This window comes from Hyperolius riggenbachi, chromosome 5, assembly GCF_040937935.1.
Source record: "Hyperolius riggenbachi isolate aHypRig1 chromosome 5, aHypRig1.pri, whole genome shotgun sequence".
In the NCBI taxonomy this organism is placed as follows: Eukaryota; Metazoa; Chordata; class Amphibia; order Anura; family Hyperoliidae; genus Hyperolius; species Hyperolius riggenbachi.
Genome location: NC_090650.1, coordinates 141,254,217 through 141,270,873, shown reverse-complemented (window position 1 = coordinate 141,270,873; position 16,657 = coordinate 141,254,217). Strand labels below are relative to the sequence as shown.

Here is a 16,657-nt window from a genome sequence, read left to right as displayed (position 1 = left end):
AATAAGAAAAGGGACAATCACCACCAGTGACGAAGCATAGACAATCATGGCCACCACAACTCAGGACTTCTACTGAAGATCACTAACTGGTGTACTACTACTGAAATATGCAAGTTCTCAGAATCTGTATGTGGCAGCCTTTTATGTTCTTTTCTTAACCTTCCAGCATGTCCCCACTGCCATACCAGTTGATGATATATGGTGAACTTGTTTGGTGGAATTAAATATAAGGCCCACCTGTTGTATTTTTGAAGTTGGGTCATGTTTTAGCTCTGTGGGTACCAATTGTAATTAAGCAAGTAAAATTACAATACTCAGAGAAAGAACTGAAAAAAATCTCTCGGAGCCAAACACATCACCATGGGAAGCCACACCAATAGCGTTGCAGAAAGATCCCAAATTTCAACTTCATCACAGCCGAAAAACTTAGCCGCAGCAGATGGAATGTTATTTACTTTTTTCATTTCTAATTAGTGGAAGACTTTTATCCAAGCACAAAACATTTTAGTAATTATGATATTTATAATAAAAGCAAATTTTCAACTTGTTCAAAACTGCCTTTACTTTCTGAATTAATGCAGTACAATGAAACATTAACACTCTTCAGCATGCTTCCAGCTGTGTACCTAGTGGATAAGTGGACAAAACCATGCTCACCATCCAATTCCTATCCAAGGTGAATGGGTTCTATCTATCTATCTATCTATCTATCTATCTATCTATCTATCTATCTATCTATATAATTCAGTAAGTGCCTCAACCGTCCAGCAAGAAGAAGAAGTACTTTGCATGAGAAAATTTATGCGTGCTCAAAGACCAAGTTTGAGGCCTCCTTTCCACGGACTGTTGAGCTGTGTGCTCAGCAAGCAGTTACCAGGCACAGGTAAGAAGTTATCAGGCAGCAACAAGCAGTTATCAGGCAGCAACAAGCAGTTATCAGGCAGCAACAAGCAGTTACTAGGCAGCAGTGAGCAGTTGAGAGAGTTTGAGAGGCATTTCACTGCCTATCAACAGTCTGTGGAAAGGAGGCTTAACCCTAGCAAGTCTGGCTTTGCAAATCTGGCCTAATTGACTATTCATGAGGCAATGCTCATGCAAATATGCATTTGCTTTTGCATGTCAAACTATGCAGGGTCAAAAAACCAATACTGCAAAGCGGTCGTGGAGCAGTGCTTTTCAGCACTGCTAGATTTGGGCGCAGCGAGTGCCGCCATAGACTGTAATGGGAATCAGTCTATAGCGGCGCTCAGTGAGTAACGTCAGCGCCGTCAGAAGACGGAGCCGAAGTTGCTTAAAAAACACAATAAATCGACCTCCAGCAATCGCTGGAAGCCGAATTATATCATTCCCCCACTATCCATGGCGGCCTGGAGGCGGAATAGTAATTAACACGGACGACTTGTGCAGAAGCAGGATCAGCCATATACTTGCTGTATCCTGCGCCCAAGTCTATCGGCGCCGTTTTCATATGTACTCAAGCGGTCGCCCTGCAGGAATTAGTTCATGCTACATTAGCACTATCTAGGAGCGCCACGGGAAGGCTTCCCAATGCCCCCGTACAACTGGGGGGAACGCGGGATTCTAGGCTCTCTCCCTGCCTGGGAACCACAGCGGCACCCCGGAGGGGGAGGCTGGGTGGTGTAGCCAACCCCCCCAAGCGTGGCCAGCACCGGAGAGAGCCGTCCGCACCCACCTCCCAATATGAAAAACAGGCACTTACCTTAATGTCCATTGCGTTCTGCTACATGCGCATTATTTTCTCATGGAAAGCAATTTTTGCAGTTTGTATCCTTTGGAGGCAGGTGGTGGATGGCTTGCTCCGGTGGTGTGAGCCCTGGAGTGAGTTGTCTGCGCCTGTCCTCCCCCCCTCCCCCCCTGGAGTGTTGTATGTGAGCCAGCCCTGAGCTCTAAAGCTTGGGGTGACCCATGCTTCACTCCTTTCTCATGTGGTGCCCCCAAGTTAATGCGCATGTAGCAGAACACAATGGATGTTAAGGTAAGTGCCTGTTTTTAATATTGGTAAGTGGGTGCGGACGGCTCCCCTGGCGCTGGCCACACTTGGGGGGTCGGTTGCGCCAGCCTCCCCCTACGGGGTGCCACTGTGGTTTCCAGGCAGAGAGAGAGCCTGGGACCCCGTAGTCCCCCCGATTGTATGGGGGCATTGGGAAGCCTCCCCGTGGCGCTCCTGGATAGTGCTAATGTAGCATGAACTAATTCCTGCTTCAAGGTTGAGGCACGTACTCTATTAGATAGATAGATAGATAGATAGATAGAAGATGGCTGCTGCGTTACATGTCTTTCATGGAAACAATGTTTCCTTCAATGTTATACAAATTCCTGCGTCAGGTAACTGTTTGTTTCTATCGGTCGCATACTTTTGGAAAAATGTCATTGAGGAAACTGTTGCTCTCGAACTTCGCAACATCGCTGTGAACTATGTTTACCAACATTGGGATTACTTTGGCGATGTGCTGTCCGTTGTTCTTAGCCGCGGAAACATAGTCATACAGTCTGCGCAACACTATGCTGACTACATGAGCACTTCTGGTGTTTATGGTGGGGAGGCAGAAATTGTCGCTATGTCCCAAATACTTCCCGCAACTATCACCATTCACTTCAGAGAACGTCCGCAGGCCTCTCCTCGAGTTTACAATCCCGGCCAACGTCTCTCCATCTCCCTGCTCTTTAGCGGTCCGTTGGATCATGGCCATTACGAAGTTCTCTTGCCTCTTACAATCACACGTGGTGACATTCTGCTGCCATCTATGGACGCCATCGGTACTGAACAACCACATTCCACACAGGACTTTTAATGCACCATTTGTTTGCAAACCTTCCGATTGCAGAGATATTTCAAAGCACATTTAGAAACTCATTCCACTGAACAAACACATGAATGCACCATTTGTTCCAAAACCTTCCGACAGCAGAGATATCTCAACGCACATTTTAAAACCCACTCCACTGAACAAACGCATAAATCATGTGATGATGTTCTGCTGCCATCTATTGACAATGTCGGTACTGAACTAAAAACATACCACACAGAACTTTCAATGCACCATTTGTTCGAAAATCTTCCGACTGCAGAGATATCTCAACGCACATTTAGAAACTCACTCCACTGAACAAACGTATAAATGCACCATTTGTTCCAAAACGTTCCGACAGCAGAGATATCTCAGCGCACATTTCAAAACCCACTCCACTGAACGAATGATACAATGTGAACATTGCCTCCAATGCTTCAAAACTACTTGCGCTCTCAAGAACCACTTACAAACTCATTCCAGTCACACCTTCTACTGCACATTCTGTAACAAACACTTCATGGCTCACGTGGATCTCCTCAACCATGTCAAAATACATACAACAAATATATTTGTATGCAACATTTGCGACAAACACTTTAACGCACGCACATCTCTTACCAAGCATGTCAAAACACATTCTGTGACTAAGTCCTTTCAGTGTGAACACTGCAGTCAATGCTTCCAAACATCATTTCTTCTCAACAAACATACGAAAACACATTCCCAAAACACAATCTTTCAATGTGTACATTGCAAAACCTCTTACAAAAGCTCACATCTTCTCGCAAACCACATGCGCAGTCACCGCATTCAACTTTCCGCTGCTTTCCAAGAAGATACCGCCATTCCCGTCCAGGAACATAACATTGGCCTACCTACCGCACTATGTACTTCTTGCAATGCTCTTCATTGGCCATCAGAGGTCAACAAATCGGGACATTACACTAAGTGTTGTCATAACGGCAAGGTGTGTTTGCCATCCCTATCGCAACCTCCTGTTTTATTACAAGACCTCTTGACTGGCAAGAACCCGTTGTCCCGAAATTACTGTGATCATATCAGGGAATACAACTCTGCTTTAGCTTTTGCTTCAATGGGTGCCCACATCGCTCAACCACCTGGCCACGGACCGTATGCTTTCAGAATCCATGGTCAAATTTATCACCAAGTCTCTCCTTTATATACCAATCCTAACACGTCACCACAATACGGTCAGTTATATATCTTCGATTCTGCTGAGGCTACCACTCAACGTTTGCAAAACGAATGTAACAGCGCTTGCAAGGACATTTTGTTGATGAAACTAGACAAAATTATACGACAGGTTAATCCCTTTGCTAAGTCTTACATGCAAATGCATGACATTATCAGTCACAGTAACTCTGTTGCTGCTGTACGAATGGTACTCATGGAAAAACCAAGTCTGGATATCAGAAGGTATAACGCCCCATCCTGTCAAACTGATGTTGCTGCTATCTTTGTAGGGGAAGACGGGGAACCTCCTGCCCAACGCGACATTTGCATATACCCAACGGGAGACGCTTGCAAGCGTATCTCTGTACTCAATATGAACTGCGATCCCATGGTTTATCCGCTTCTATTCCCTTACGGAGATCCAGGCTGGCACATACAATTGACCCATGTTGAGCACAAGCAAACTGCCAAACGAACACGAGTCACGAAACTACAATATTATGCTTACAGGCTTGCCATGCGATCTGCATTTTCCACCTTGCATTCCAGTGGCAAACTCTTCCAGCAATACGTCGTTGATGCGTATGTCCGAACAGAAGGCGCACGTTTACATTACCTACGCTCCCATCAGCAAGATTTGCGTGTAGAGCAATACAGGGGACTGCTTGATGCGGTCGCTGCTAAAGCACAAGACCATAACCTCCGCCCTGGACTTTTGATCATTCTTCCCTCTACCTTTCAAGGGAGTCCAAGGTACATGCAACAGAACTACCAAGATGCAATGGCAATTGTCCGCAAATGTGGAAAGCCTGACTTATTTCTAACCTTCACCTGCAATCCTACTTGGCCAGAAATCTCCAACGCCATTTCTCCTCATAACTGACCAGAACACAGACCCGACATCGTTGCCCGCGTCTTTCATATCAAACTGCGAGAATTCCTAACAGATATTCTCGACAAGAATATTTTTGGCAATGTTATCGCTTACATATACGTCATTGAGTTCCAAAAACGAGGATTGCCTCATTGCCATATGTTACTTACACTTGACTCACAATCCAAAATAAGGACCAAAGATGACATAGACAAGTATGTCTGCGCTGAGCTTCCAAATCCCCAAATACACCGTCGACTTTTCCAAATTGTCACTAAATGCATGGTCCATGGTCCATGTGGAACGCTCAACGCCAATTCACCTTGCATGAAAGACGGCACGTGTACCAAAAGTTTCCCAAAGGACTTCAACGTTGAGACGCAAGAAAACACACAAGGATACCCCATATACCGCCGAAGACAGGGGAGAACTGCCATTGTAGGCAAATGCGATATCGACAACCGTTGGATAGTTCCTTACAATCCCCGGCTTTCTCAGAAATTCAATGCGCATATTAATGTTGAAGTTTGCGCCTCCATTCAATGTATAAAGTACCTGTATAAGTATGTATACAAAGGACATGACGCTGCATCCATTGCACTTCACAAGGAGCCAGCCGATGGTGTTTTCCAACATGACGAAATACAGACTTTTCTTGACGGTAGGTATGTTAGTGCTCTTGAGGCTATGTGGCGTTTGAACGAATACAGTCTTTCCGAAAAATCTCACGTTATTACACGATTACCGGTTCATTTGCCAGAACAACAAGTCATCTTCTTTCATGAAGGTCACGAGGAACAAGCGCTACAAAGACAAGCTAACAAAAACACTATGCTCTTAGCATGGTTTGAACTGAACAAGACAGATCCCGAAGCTGTGGACTTACATTACATGGATGTTCCACAACATTACACATTCCAACAGTCGTCTGGAAAATGGAAAAAGAGAATCAGAGGAGGCACCAAAGTAATCGGTAGAATGCCTGTTGTTGCTATTAACGACACAGAACGCTATTATCTCAGACTTCTCCTTACCCGTTCCGTAGGCGGCAAAAGTTTTCAGCATCTACAAACTGTCAACGGCGTCCAATGTAACACTTTCAAAGAAGCGTGCCAACAATTAGGTCTTCTTAAAGACGACAAGATATGGGATGATACTCTTACAGAGGCATCCCAGATACGAATGCCATTCTTCTTGCGACAACTTTTCGTTTTTGTCTGTGTCTTCGGTGAACCACACAATGTTCTACACCTTTGGGACACGCATAAACTCTCCCTTTGTGAGGACCTTCTCACAAAATACTCTCCAGCCACCGCTTCCATGTATGCTCTTGCGGAAATTAACGACATGCTTCAACCACATGTCCTCAACCTGCACAAATTACACTTACCAACCACTGATATTCTTCCCGTGTCATTCATCTGTCACCATCGACGCTCAAGTTGAACACTCGAACGCTATGGAACACTACGCTAAACTCAACACAGAACAAAAAAAATCGCTGTTGACTCTGTTTTACACGCTGCATACAGCGATGCCTATCCGCGACAAACATGCTTTTTCTTAGACGGTCCTGCAGGAACAGGGAAAACTTTTGTCTACAAAACCCTGATTCATACCATCAGAGGGAGGGGAGACGTTCCTACAGCCATAGCATCTACCGGAATTGCTGCAACATTGTTACCGGGTGGACGTACTGCACATTCTGTTTTTAAAATACCTTTGAAGCTGACTAATGCTTCCACATGCAACATCAAACCTACCTCACCACACGCTCAACATCTGCTGCAATCCAAATTGATAATATGGGACGAGGCGCCAATGACACATGCATACGCATTCCAGGCTGTTGACAGGTTATTACGTGACCTCACGGGTGAGACGCAACCATTTGGAGGGAAAACAATACTACTCGGGGGAGATTTCAGACAAATACTCCCCGTCATTATGCGTGGCTCCCGAGCACTTACTGTTGCCAGTTGCATTAACAAACAACCTTTGTGGCATCACATGCATGTACTTACACTGACAACAAATATGAGAGCGCTCCCTCACGAAAAAGATTTTGCAAAATGGCTCCTCGATGTTGGAGACGGAAAAACCGGAACAGCTGTAACATTGCCTACACATTGTTTTCCTCTGACTTCTGATTCCGTTCAAGAACTATATGGTGACATCGACTTCTCAACTATCACTCCTGAAATACTGAGTACCCGAGCTATATTAAGCGTCACCAACGACGACTCGCTACACCTTAATGAACAAGTACTGAAACGTATCCCTACCCACGAAGTAACTTTCACCAGTGTTGACTCCATTGTCACAGATGATCCCGCAGGTCAACTTTCATTCCCAGAAGAATTTCTTAACAGTCTTACGCCCACTGGCATGCCTCCGCACAAACTGAAAATTAAAATTGGTGCAGTCATTATGCTTCTCAGAAACCTCATGCCAGCAAGAGGTCTGTGCAGTGGCACTAGACTGACTGTCACGAACATTCGCCGCAATGTACTGGAGTGTAAAACTATCGCAGCTGCTACCCCACAAACTGTCCTTATTCCCCGCATTTCCCTCACCCCATCAGATTCAAATTTGCCTTTTACTTTTACACGCAGACAATTTCCTGTTAGATTATCTTTTGCTATGACAATTAATAAGGCACAGGGGCAAACTTACAAAAAGATATGCCTGTACCTACCAAAACCAGTATTCAGTCACGGACAACTGTATGTTGCTCTGTCCAGAGTTCCATCTTTTCATTCCCTAACAGTGATAACCTCAAACCCACCCCATCTGCAGAACTGTGTCTATCAGGAAGTCTTCACGCATTAATAATTATGCGGCGTATGCTACGCCGCGGGTCGGCTAGTATAATATACAGTATATCAGTGTGGCAGTAGCACTTCACTTCCCAAGTCTGTACTGTCTGTACTGTTCTCAGTATCTTAATTGTATTTATTTTACAAATGCAACCAGTTAAAGGTATGATGGCATGTAATCTGAGGTTGATTTTGTTTAAGGACAACTAAAGCGAGAGGGATATGGAGGCTGCCATATATATTTACTATTAAGCAATACCAGTTGCCTGGCTGTCCTGCTCATCCTCTGCCTCTAATACTTTTAGCCATAGACCCTGATCAAGCATATGTAGACCAGGTGTTTCTGACTTTATTGTCAGATCTGATAAGATTAGCTGCATGCTTGTTTCTGGTGTGATTCAGACACTACTGCAGCCAAATAAATCAGCAGGATAGCCAGGCAACTGGTATTGTTTAAAAGGAAATAAATATGGCAGCCTCCATATTCTTTTTCACTTCAGTTGTCTTTTAAGCCCAGTGATCATCTGTAAAAAAACAACAAAAAAAAAAAAAAAAAAAACATAGGCATCATATACTGACATCTATCTATCTATCTATCTATCTATCTATCTATCTATCTATCTATCTATCTATCTATCTATCTATGCGAACACACAGTTATAAAACGTTATGTTAACCAGAACTAAACATAGAACTTTGTTTACATTTAGTTTTAAAAAAATCGTTAGCATTTCCCTATTGATCCAAATTCTGTGCAAAGGAATGCAATAATCTGTTCCAAAAATATGACACTTTCGTAAGTGCCAAACATTAAAAGAGACAGATAATAAAAGCTAGCTTGTGTATGAATGAGATGCTGCTCACCTTTACTGGTCTGCCTGTGTTTCTTCTGCTGGAAGGTGATTTGGACGACGCAGAAGAGGCAGAGCACCAGGTAGGCTTGCTTGTACTCCATAGTGATTCCAAGCACTGTCTGAAGCACAATCTGTTTCTGCACTTTATTAAATACGCCTATAATAAAAACATGCTGTGCAGGAACTCCTTCCCAACCCGAGTAAAGCATTCCTGAACCTCTAGAGAGCCTTGCAGTATGCACTAAAAGGATGACAATTGTTATTAAAGTTCTTGACATTGCCACAATGGTGCTAATTCAGAGAATTGCAAAGGAAAAATTAAGCAGCTTGCAATAGCCATCAAAAAAGTTAGAAAGTACTGAAAAATAGGATTGGTAGCAATAAAGACATTTATTTCTTGTAGAGAACATAGGATAGGCTATAGGCACAATTGAAACGTCATATGATGACTAGCTATTTAGCCCGCCCGTTGAATAACGTGCGCTAGGGCTGTGATGTGACCCCAGGGCGCATGGCCGTGCTCAATGATGCACGTGTGCATGGCCTGCTCCCTGCTGCACGTGTGCATGGCCCGCTCCCTGCTGCACGTGTGCATGGCCCGCTCCCTGCCGCCCGCCCCCCTGGCCCCGCAGGGACAGAGGGGTATTAATATAGAGGATTAGTATCAGCATGATATAAGGCATGAACTGAACATATACACGCTGTGCTTCTGCGGTAGATTGTAGTGTCCGACCGGTAGTAATAGGTACATACATACTTATATTAGATGACCGCAGCTAAGAGAGAACGATGTCCAATGTCCGAATAGTAATATAGTAAAATCAGCGCAGGTCACAGGCAAATATAAGATACAGTTCCACCGTGTTTCATATCTGAGGTATCAGGCAAGTGCATCACAGCACCCAAAAGAAAAAAGGCTTACCAGTCACTAACAACCCACGCTATAAGGTTGTATAAACAGCATAAAGGCCAGTGTACCTACCGCGCAATTCTTCCAACAATTTTCCCTATGACCGGCAATAGCGCCGTTTGTGAAAGTGTCAAACACATTGCATGTAGTATTAGCGGAGCTATCGCAATGCGATGCCCATCCAGTGGAATGAGAATCCCAAATCGCAATTGCTGTACATTCGCAGCATAATGATTGCGATCGGGTTTTGCAAACGCAAGTGTGAATAGGCTCTTAGACATATACCATGAACAAGCATGCAGAATATTGTTTCTGATTAAAGTCTGACTGGATTAGCTGAATGCTTGTTTCAGGTGTGTGACTCACACACATACTGCAGCAAAGAGATCAGCATGACAGCCAGGGAACTGGTATTGTTTAAAAGGAAACGCATATGGCAGCCTCCATATCCCTCTCAGTTCAGGTGCACTTTAAATTCTGCCAGAAAGTTTGTGTTCTGGCTGCTATTCGGCATGACCGCCTTTTGCACATTTTTCAGATAGCATGAGAATGTGTCTTGGAAAAGCTCTTTTCCTCGGATAATTCATAACGTTTAACTCCTCAGCTTGGATCTGCACCATTTTCAGTAGGATCTGAGTCTTCCACATGACAAATCGCAATTATAACAATGAAAAAGCAATTCTGGAACAGGTTACTTGAGGTGTGGGGTTCATGGGGTGATCCGATCACACAGCTTTCTTTCCTGCTCTTTTCCTTTTCTCTCTAGTTAATGCATCATTATTCTTCAAATAGGCTGGCAGTTTCTTTACCAAGTTTAGAATTGCGCTTTGATTTTATCAAGACATCACAGGCAAGAATGAAGACAATGCCATACCAGTTCCATATATGGCCGGCTACTAATGTAAAGCTCAGATTATTATTATTATTATTATAAACCGCCGACCTACTCCGTGGCACTGTACAAAGTAAGGCGTAATCATGGGGTACATAATACAGACACTGTTGTACACAAAAGAAAGACACTGGTAGAAAATAAATAATTATAATATAAATTAGTGACAAAAGTAACATGATGAATAAAATGTATAGCAAATTGCAAAACACCATATGAATAACAAATTCCAAGACACAAAAAGCATGAGAGAGAGCTCTGTCCTTGTGAGATTACAATCTAAAGGAATGGGGGGGTAAGGGGGATGGGACAAGAGGTGGGTTAGTATACAATATGCATACCTAGAGGCAGTGTGCTTTTAGGTTATCTAGTAAGTACAACTTAGCCAGAGGTCAAAAGGGGGGTGGCCTAAGTTAGCGTGTATGCTTGTCGGAAAAAAAGTGAGTTTTGAGGGAGTGATTTGGATTTAAAAGGTTGGAAAGTGGAAGATGTTTTGTGGAAGGGGATTCCAGAAAAGGGGTGAAGCACATGAGACTTTGTATACATGAATGCCAGAATGTGATTCTGAAGGAAGACAAAAGAAGGTGGTGTACAGATCTGATATTGCGGTTGGGTTGGTGTCTGGAAAGTATGTAAAGTACAGTGATGAGAATGACATCTTGAGATGTGTGTCCCTTGGGGGGAGGTGAAAATATAGCATTGCATTTAACCATCATAAATTAGTACTTTTGCCAAGCACTTTCCTTAATATAAGTCAACAATGTCCAGTTTTGCCATGAAAATCACCAGTGAGATGTTTGGAACTCTGTTAGGCCCAGTGCACACCAAAAACCTCTAGCAGATCCTCAAATCGCTAGAGGTTTTTGAAGCAGATTTCAGAGCGATTCTAGGGATGTTTAGGGCCCATTCACACTTGCGTTTGCAAAACGCTGGTAATTTTTGCAGGAGTGATTTTTCTGCGATTTCACGTGGAAAAATCACTTAACACTGTGGCGATTTTTCCACGATCGCGTTTAATGCTTCTATAGCACTGAAACGCGATCTCCGGGAAATTGCCTGAAAATGGTGCAGGTGACACATTTGCGTTTCGCGATTTTGGGCGATTTGCGCAAATCACCCAAGTAAATACGGGCCAATAGGGTTTTATTACACTAGCGTTTTTAAAAAGCGCTAGCGTTTGAGCGTTTTGCCGAAATCTTAGAGACGTTTTCTAAACATGCCTAGCGTTTTTTTGGAGGTTTTTTTTTTTTGGAGCATTTTTGTGTAGCAGATTTCAAATATTATTACAGTAAAGCGGTTACTGAACAGCTCCTGTAACAAAAACGCCTGCAAAACCGCTCTGATCTAGCGTTTTTTCAGAGCGGTTTTCCACTTTCCTATACTTTAACATTGAGGCAGAAATGCCTCAGAAATCTAAAAATGCTGCAACCCCTGAGTTTGCGTTTGTGCACCAGCCTATTCACTTTCATTAGCCAAGCGGTTTTCCAGCTGCAAGCGTTTTAAAAAACGCTCCAGAACCTGGTGTGCACCAGCCCTTAAAGTGAAAACTGTAGTGAAAAGAACAATGAATAAAATTGCTTATTATTACAATATTCATTTATAGATTATTTTGTCAGTGTTTGCTCAGTGTAAAATCTTTTCTCTTCATGATTTATATTCTGAAATATATCACTGGTGGTGATATCTTTAGTCCTGCCAGGTGATCTGTACGGAATGTTTGTTTACTGAGAGTTCTATTCACAGAGGAAGATACTGGTGCTTGGCAGTTATAAGAAAAAGTTATTTCCCACAATGCAACAAGAGTCCCAGATAGCAATATGTCAGGACCATGATCATGACATCACACTGTGGGAGGGGTTTGACCACAATATCAGCCACACAGAATCACCTGATGATCTATTTGAGAAAAGGTAATGATTTCTCATGGTAAAAAGGGGGCATCAGCTACTGATTGGGATGAAGATAAATTCTGGGTTAAAGTTCCTCTTTAAACCCTCATTATGTCTGGAATTACTTTTGGACACAAAGAAAATGTTAATTCAATAAATCCATCTTTTTAAGGAAAATAGATGTTCTGTTCCCCTTCCAGGCCTCGACATGCGCAAGGTATAGGAACTGAAAGGAGCAAGACAGAGGTACCTACAAAACCACACTAGACAGGAACAGGCAGGCAGTACGAGTCGGCAACAGGAGATAAATGCTGTACAGAATATCACAGACATAGATAATCAGTTAACAAGCCAGAGGTCATAAACAGAAGATTAGATTACAATGGTACCAAAGGGTGAGCAAAATTGGGTCAAGAACATTTCCAAGGTCGGTCCAGGCAGCAATCCAATAGCAAGGTCAAAAAGGCAAACACATCCAGCGGAGTAGCACAAGGCAGCCAACACTAAGGGCAAGGAACTCTGGTGAGGCAGCCCTTTAAATAGCCCTCCAGGCCCATAGAACCCACCCACACTATCAGGACTGGGAATTCCCATCTTCCCAGAATAGAGGGCAAAATAGCTCACTCTGCCCCTTTAGCTGAAGCACTGCCCTGATTGGCCCGTGCCAATGCGGCAGTGCATATGAGCGGAGGAGGAAGGCTGCGCCTGCTGACACCCGGAAGCAGGAGAGTTACCGCTGGACCCTGTGTGAGGTAAGATAGTGGCAAGTGTTGTGGAGGCTGAGTATCTGTATTATAATATCTCCTCCTCCCCCCAAGAGTTTTCATAAATGTGGTGGAACACAGAGAAATATGATAATATAGTTTCACTTTGTAGAAATAGTATTGCATCACTACATGCAGCTGAGAGTAAAAGGAGGAATGCCAGAAATGGCTGGTGACAATTGATAAGCCAGTTTCTTTACTATGGCCACTAGCAGGGTTGCTCGTGTTTCCAAACTCATGCAGTAGTAGGAAGTCATGACAAGCTAGAGCCTTACAATTACATTTTTACCCTGGAGGAACCCTGCAAATAACTTTTGGATCTCAAGGAACCCCTACAAACAATTTTTTGGTCTCGAGGAACCCCTGCATTTATTTTTCAGGAGGCATGGTCTTTAAAAGTAGGTGAGGCTGTTAATTTCACTACCTCCTATTACACTGCTACTCATTATACTGTGCTCATTATTATTCTGACCCCCAATTTAGTGTTTCTTTTTACAGTACCCCCTATTATAATGTGCTCTATTATACTTCCTCCTTGATGGGGGAAAATGCCAGGTAACCTCTGCAGAGTACTCAGGGAACCCTGGTTGAGAAAGCCATACATTTTGTAACACAATACATTCTAGTTAAAAGCAAGGGAAAGAACAACATATGTAATATATAAGCAGGGTTGTTCTTTTAGCAAAACAAATTGCTTATTTTAAAACTTTTATTTTTTAGGGTTTGTCAAAACAAAGGATGGGAAGACACTTAAGGAAAATATTATCAATGAAGAGCTGGACCTACAGCAAGACTGCAGAATTTCAGTAGCAGTGAGTAGACACAGCAATACATGGAGGAGATGTGGGAGGCAGAGGTGGAAGAGTGACACCCAGTGGCATTACTGCTGAGGCAGTAGCTATGGTACTCCATTTCCCTCAAGACCTGCTGCATATTACTGTGTATAAAAGCAGAGGCAATCACAGGTGGCCTAGTGAGAGAGAAGATGCTCTACTGTGCACTCTGCAGTGTAGGATAAAGAAAAGGTGGTTAGATGGGAATTGGAGACTAGAGAAAGAATGTTTAGAGAGTGAAGAGAAAGCAGAGAGAGCACAGTTAAGAAGAGGAGGTATAGATGGAATTTAAGGGCTGCATGGAAAAATTACTTCAGATTTGTACATTTTATCAGGGAAGTATGTGGCAAATTCACTGGAAGGAAGAAGGCGATCCCCAAAAATAACCATGGATGTAATAAATATAAAATGGCTTACCTCTAAGAAGAAGGGGCAACGCCAATATAGGAAAGACATTTTTATAATCAGACACAAAAAAGATAACATTTTTCGCGGAGCACAGTCCACTTCCTCTTGCTTGGTGTGCCTAAAAGCATCATCAGGACTGTACTGTGCAGGCGCAGTACTGCGCCTGCACAGTACCTGCCTGATGACATCAGCGCGACCACATGACCTGCGCGGTGAATCGCAGATGAAGCGATCCAGCACCTGACCTGACGAGGTCAGCATCTGCAGCAGAGAGACTGGGAGCCACCGGACCTGCGGCGAGGGCACGGGACAGCTTCCAGGGGCTGGAGGAAGCCCCAGGTAAGGGTATTTTTAATTTTTTTTTTGCCTGGACGTATTCTTTAAGGGCATGCCTTTGACATGGGATACCAGGGTTCGAATCTTGGCTAGGGTCAGTACCTATTCAGTAAGGAGTTCTAGCCTCTTGAGCGCATCCCAGTGGTTGCAGCTTTGAGCCAGGCATGAGAAAAGCGCTATACAAATTATGTTAATATCACCAGTGATAATGGTAGGGATTTCATAGGACATGAAGCTGAGAAGCAATGCACAGAAGTGATCTAAGAAAGCAAAAGCAGGGCCAGAAGGGTGGTAGATAACAGCGATTTGGAGGAGGAGCTTAGTCAGACTACATGGACTTCAAAGATGGTAAAGAGAGAGAAGGAATAGGAGTGACCATCTATCAGAGAGGAGAATGCCTACCCCCACCATCATGTTTATTCCCACTTCTAGGAGTATGACTAAAGCATATACAGTAATTATTACTGGGAATAGAGACTTCTGCAGAGGAAAGATTGCAGTAGAGTAAAAATGCACAGGCAGGGTAGCCTGCCAAACATGATTATTGAATTTTGCTTCCTGCCTAGACGTCTGCTTTAAAACATAACTCCACCCCAGGGAGATTATACATGGAACATGAAAGTGAGGAGGATATACAAAGTTTTTATTGGCTTCCTTTAAAATATGCTACTTTCACGGCAATTATGCGGATTTCCTACCTATTATTCTTAAAATCTCAGATCCAGAATAAGTTCACCTGTCATGATTTTCACTGACTCTGGTAATTTTAAATGAAAATAAAGATCTGCATTCTGACCTCTGCATTCCTTTCACATAAACTTTCCTTAAAGTAAACCTAAAGCCAGGGCCAGTTCTAAACTTTTTGCTGCCTGAGGCAAACTTGTGAGGATGTGCCCCCCCCTCCCTCCCAATTTAGAATGATTGCATTTAATGTTCTCAGTCAGAAAGGGAGCATATGCAACAACCTGAGACATGACATGCTGCAGCTCAACACAATAACACACTGGCTGGCTGGGAGTCTGTAACAAACAAACTGCTCACGCTCAGCCAGTCGGCCATACTCCATTTCTCCTCACCAGGGGTCTAGTCCTGGGAAAAGAAGTGAGTGGACTCACTTGGAGAACTCCTGCGCCGTGCCAAAAATGGGCGTGGTCAAGCACACCATGGGTGTGGTCATGGGTGGGGCCAAATATACATGACCTTAGCAGTGATGTAAAAGGTCTGCCGAGGAAGTTTGAGCTCTGCCGTAGTGTATCCCCCAAAAATAGATGTAATCTGACAGCATTTCATCAAAAAGACACATAATCTGGTAGAAGTTCCCCCAAAATACAGATAATATGGAAGTGGTTCCCCCAAAATAGACAATGTGGCAGCAGCAGTTCCACCAACATACACATAATTTGGAAGCAGTTCCCTAAAATACGCGAAACCTGGCAGCGGATCACCCAAAATACACGTAACACCCAAAGGACATATAATCTGGCAGTAGTGGTCCCCCAAACATACACAATCTGGCAGCAGTTCCCCAAAATACATGTAATCTGGCAGCAGCCGTTCCCCTAACATACACATAATTTGGCAGCTGTTTCCCAAAATACATAACAGCGGTTCCACAAAAATGCAGATAATCTGACAGCAGTTCCCCCAAAATAGGTACCACCAGGTAGCCAGGTCTATAGGTGTCCCCAGTATAAGTAGCCATGAGTATAGTAGTCCCCAGTATATGTAGCCAGAGGTATAGTTGCCTAGTATATGTAGCCAGGGGTATATGTGCCCAGTATATGAAGCCAGTGGGATATGTCCCCAGTATATGTAGTCAGGGGTATATGTGCCCAGTATATATAGCCAGGGGTATATGTGCCCAGTATATATAGGCAGGGGTATATGTGCTCAGTATATATAGCCAGTGGGATATGTGCCCAGTATATATAGCCAGTGGGATATGTGCCCAGTATATGTAGCCAGTGGGATATGTGCCCAGTATATGTAGGCAGGGGTATATGTGCCCAGTATATGTAGGCAGGGGTATATATGCCCAGTATATGTCGCCAGGGGTATATATGCCCAGTAT

At 43.6% G+C, this 16,657-nt stretch overlaps 1 protein-coding gene across 2 annotated transcripts in view; it reads right to left on the bottom strand.

Annotated features, from left to right (window-relative positions):
• LOC137517518 (tetranectin-like) overlaps positions 1 to 8,658 on the bottom strand; it is a 35,615-nt gene extending 26,957 nt beyond the window's left edge. For both annotated transcript variants that reach the window (XM_068234500.1, XM_068234501.1), the window contains exon 1: positions 8,565 to 8,658. In XM_068234500.1, coding sequence (XP_068090601.1) covers positions 8,565 to 8,655 — 91 coding nt within the window. In that variant the 5' untranslated portion in view covers positions 8,656 to 8,658. The remainder of the gene's footprint in view (positions 1 to 8,564) is intronic.
• Between the last annotated feature and the right edge of the window lie 7,999 nt (positions 8,659 to 16,657).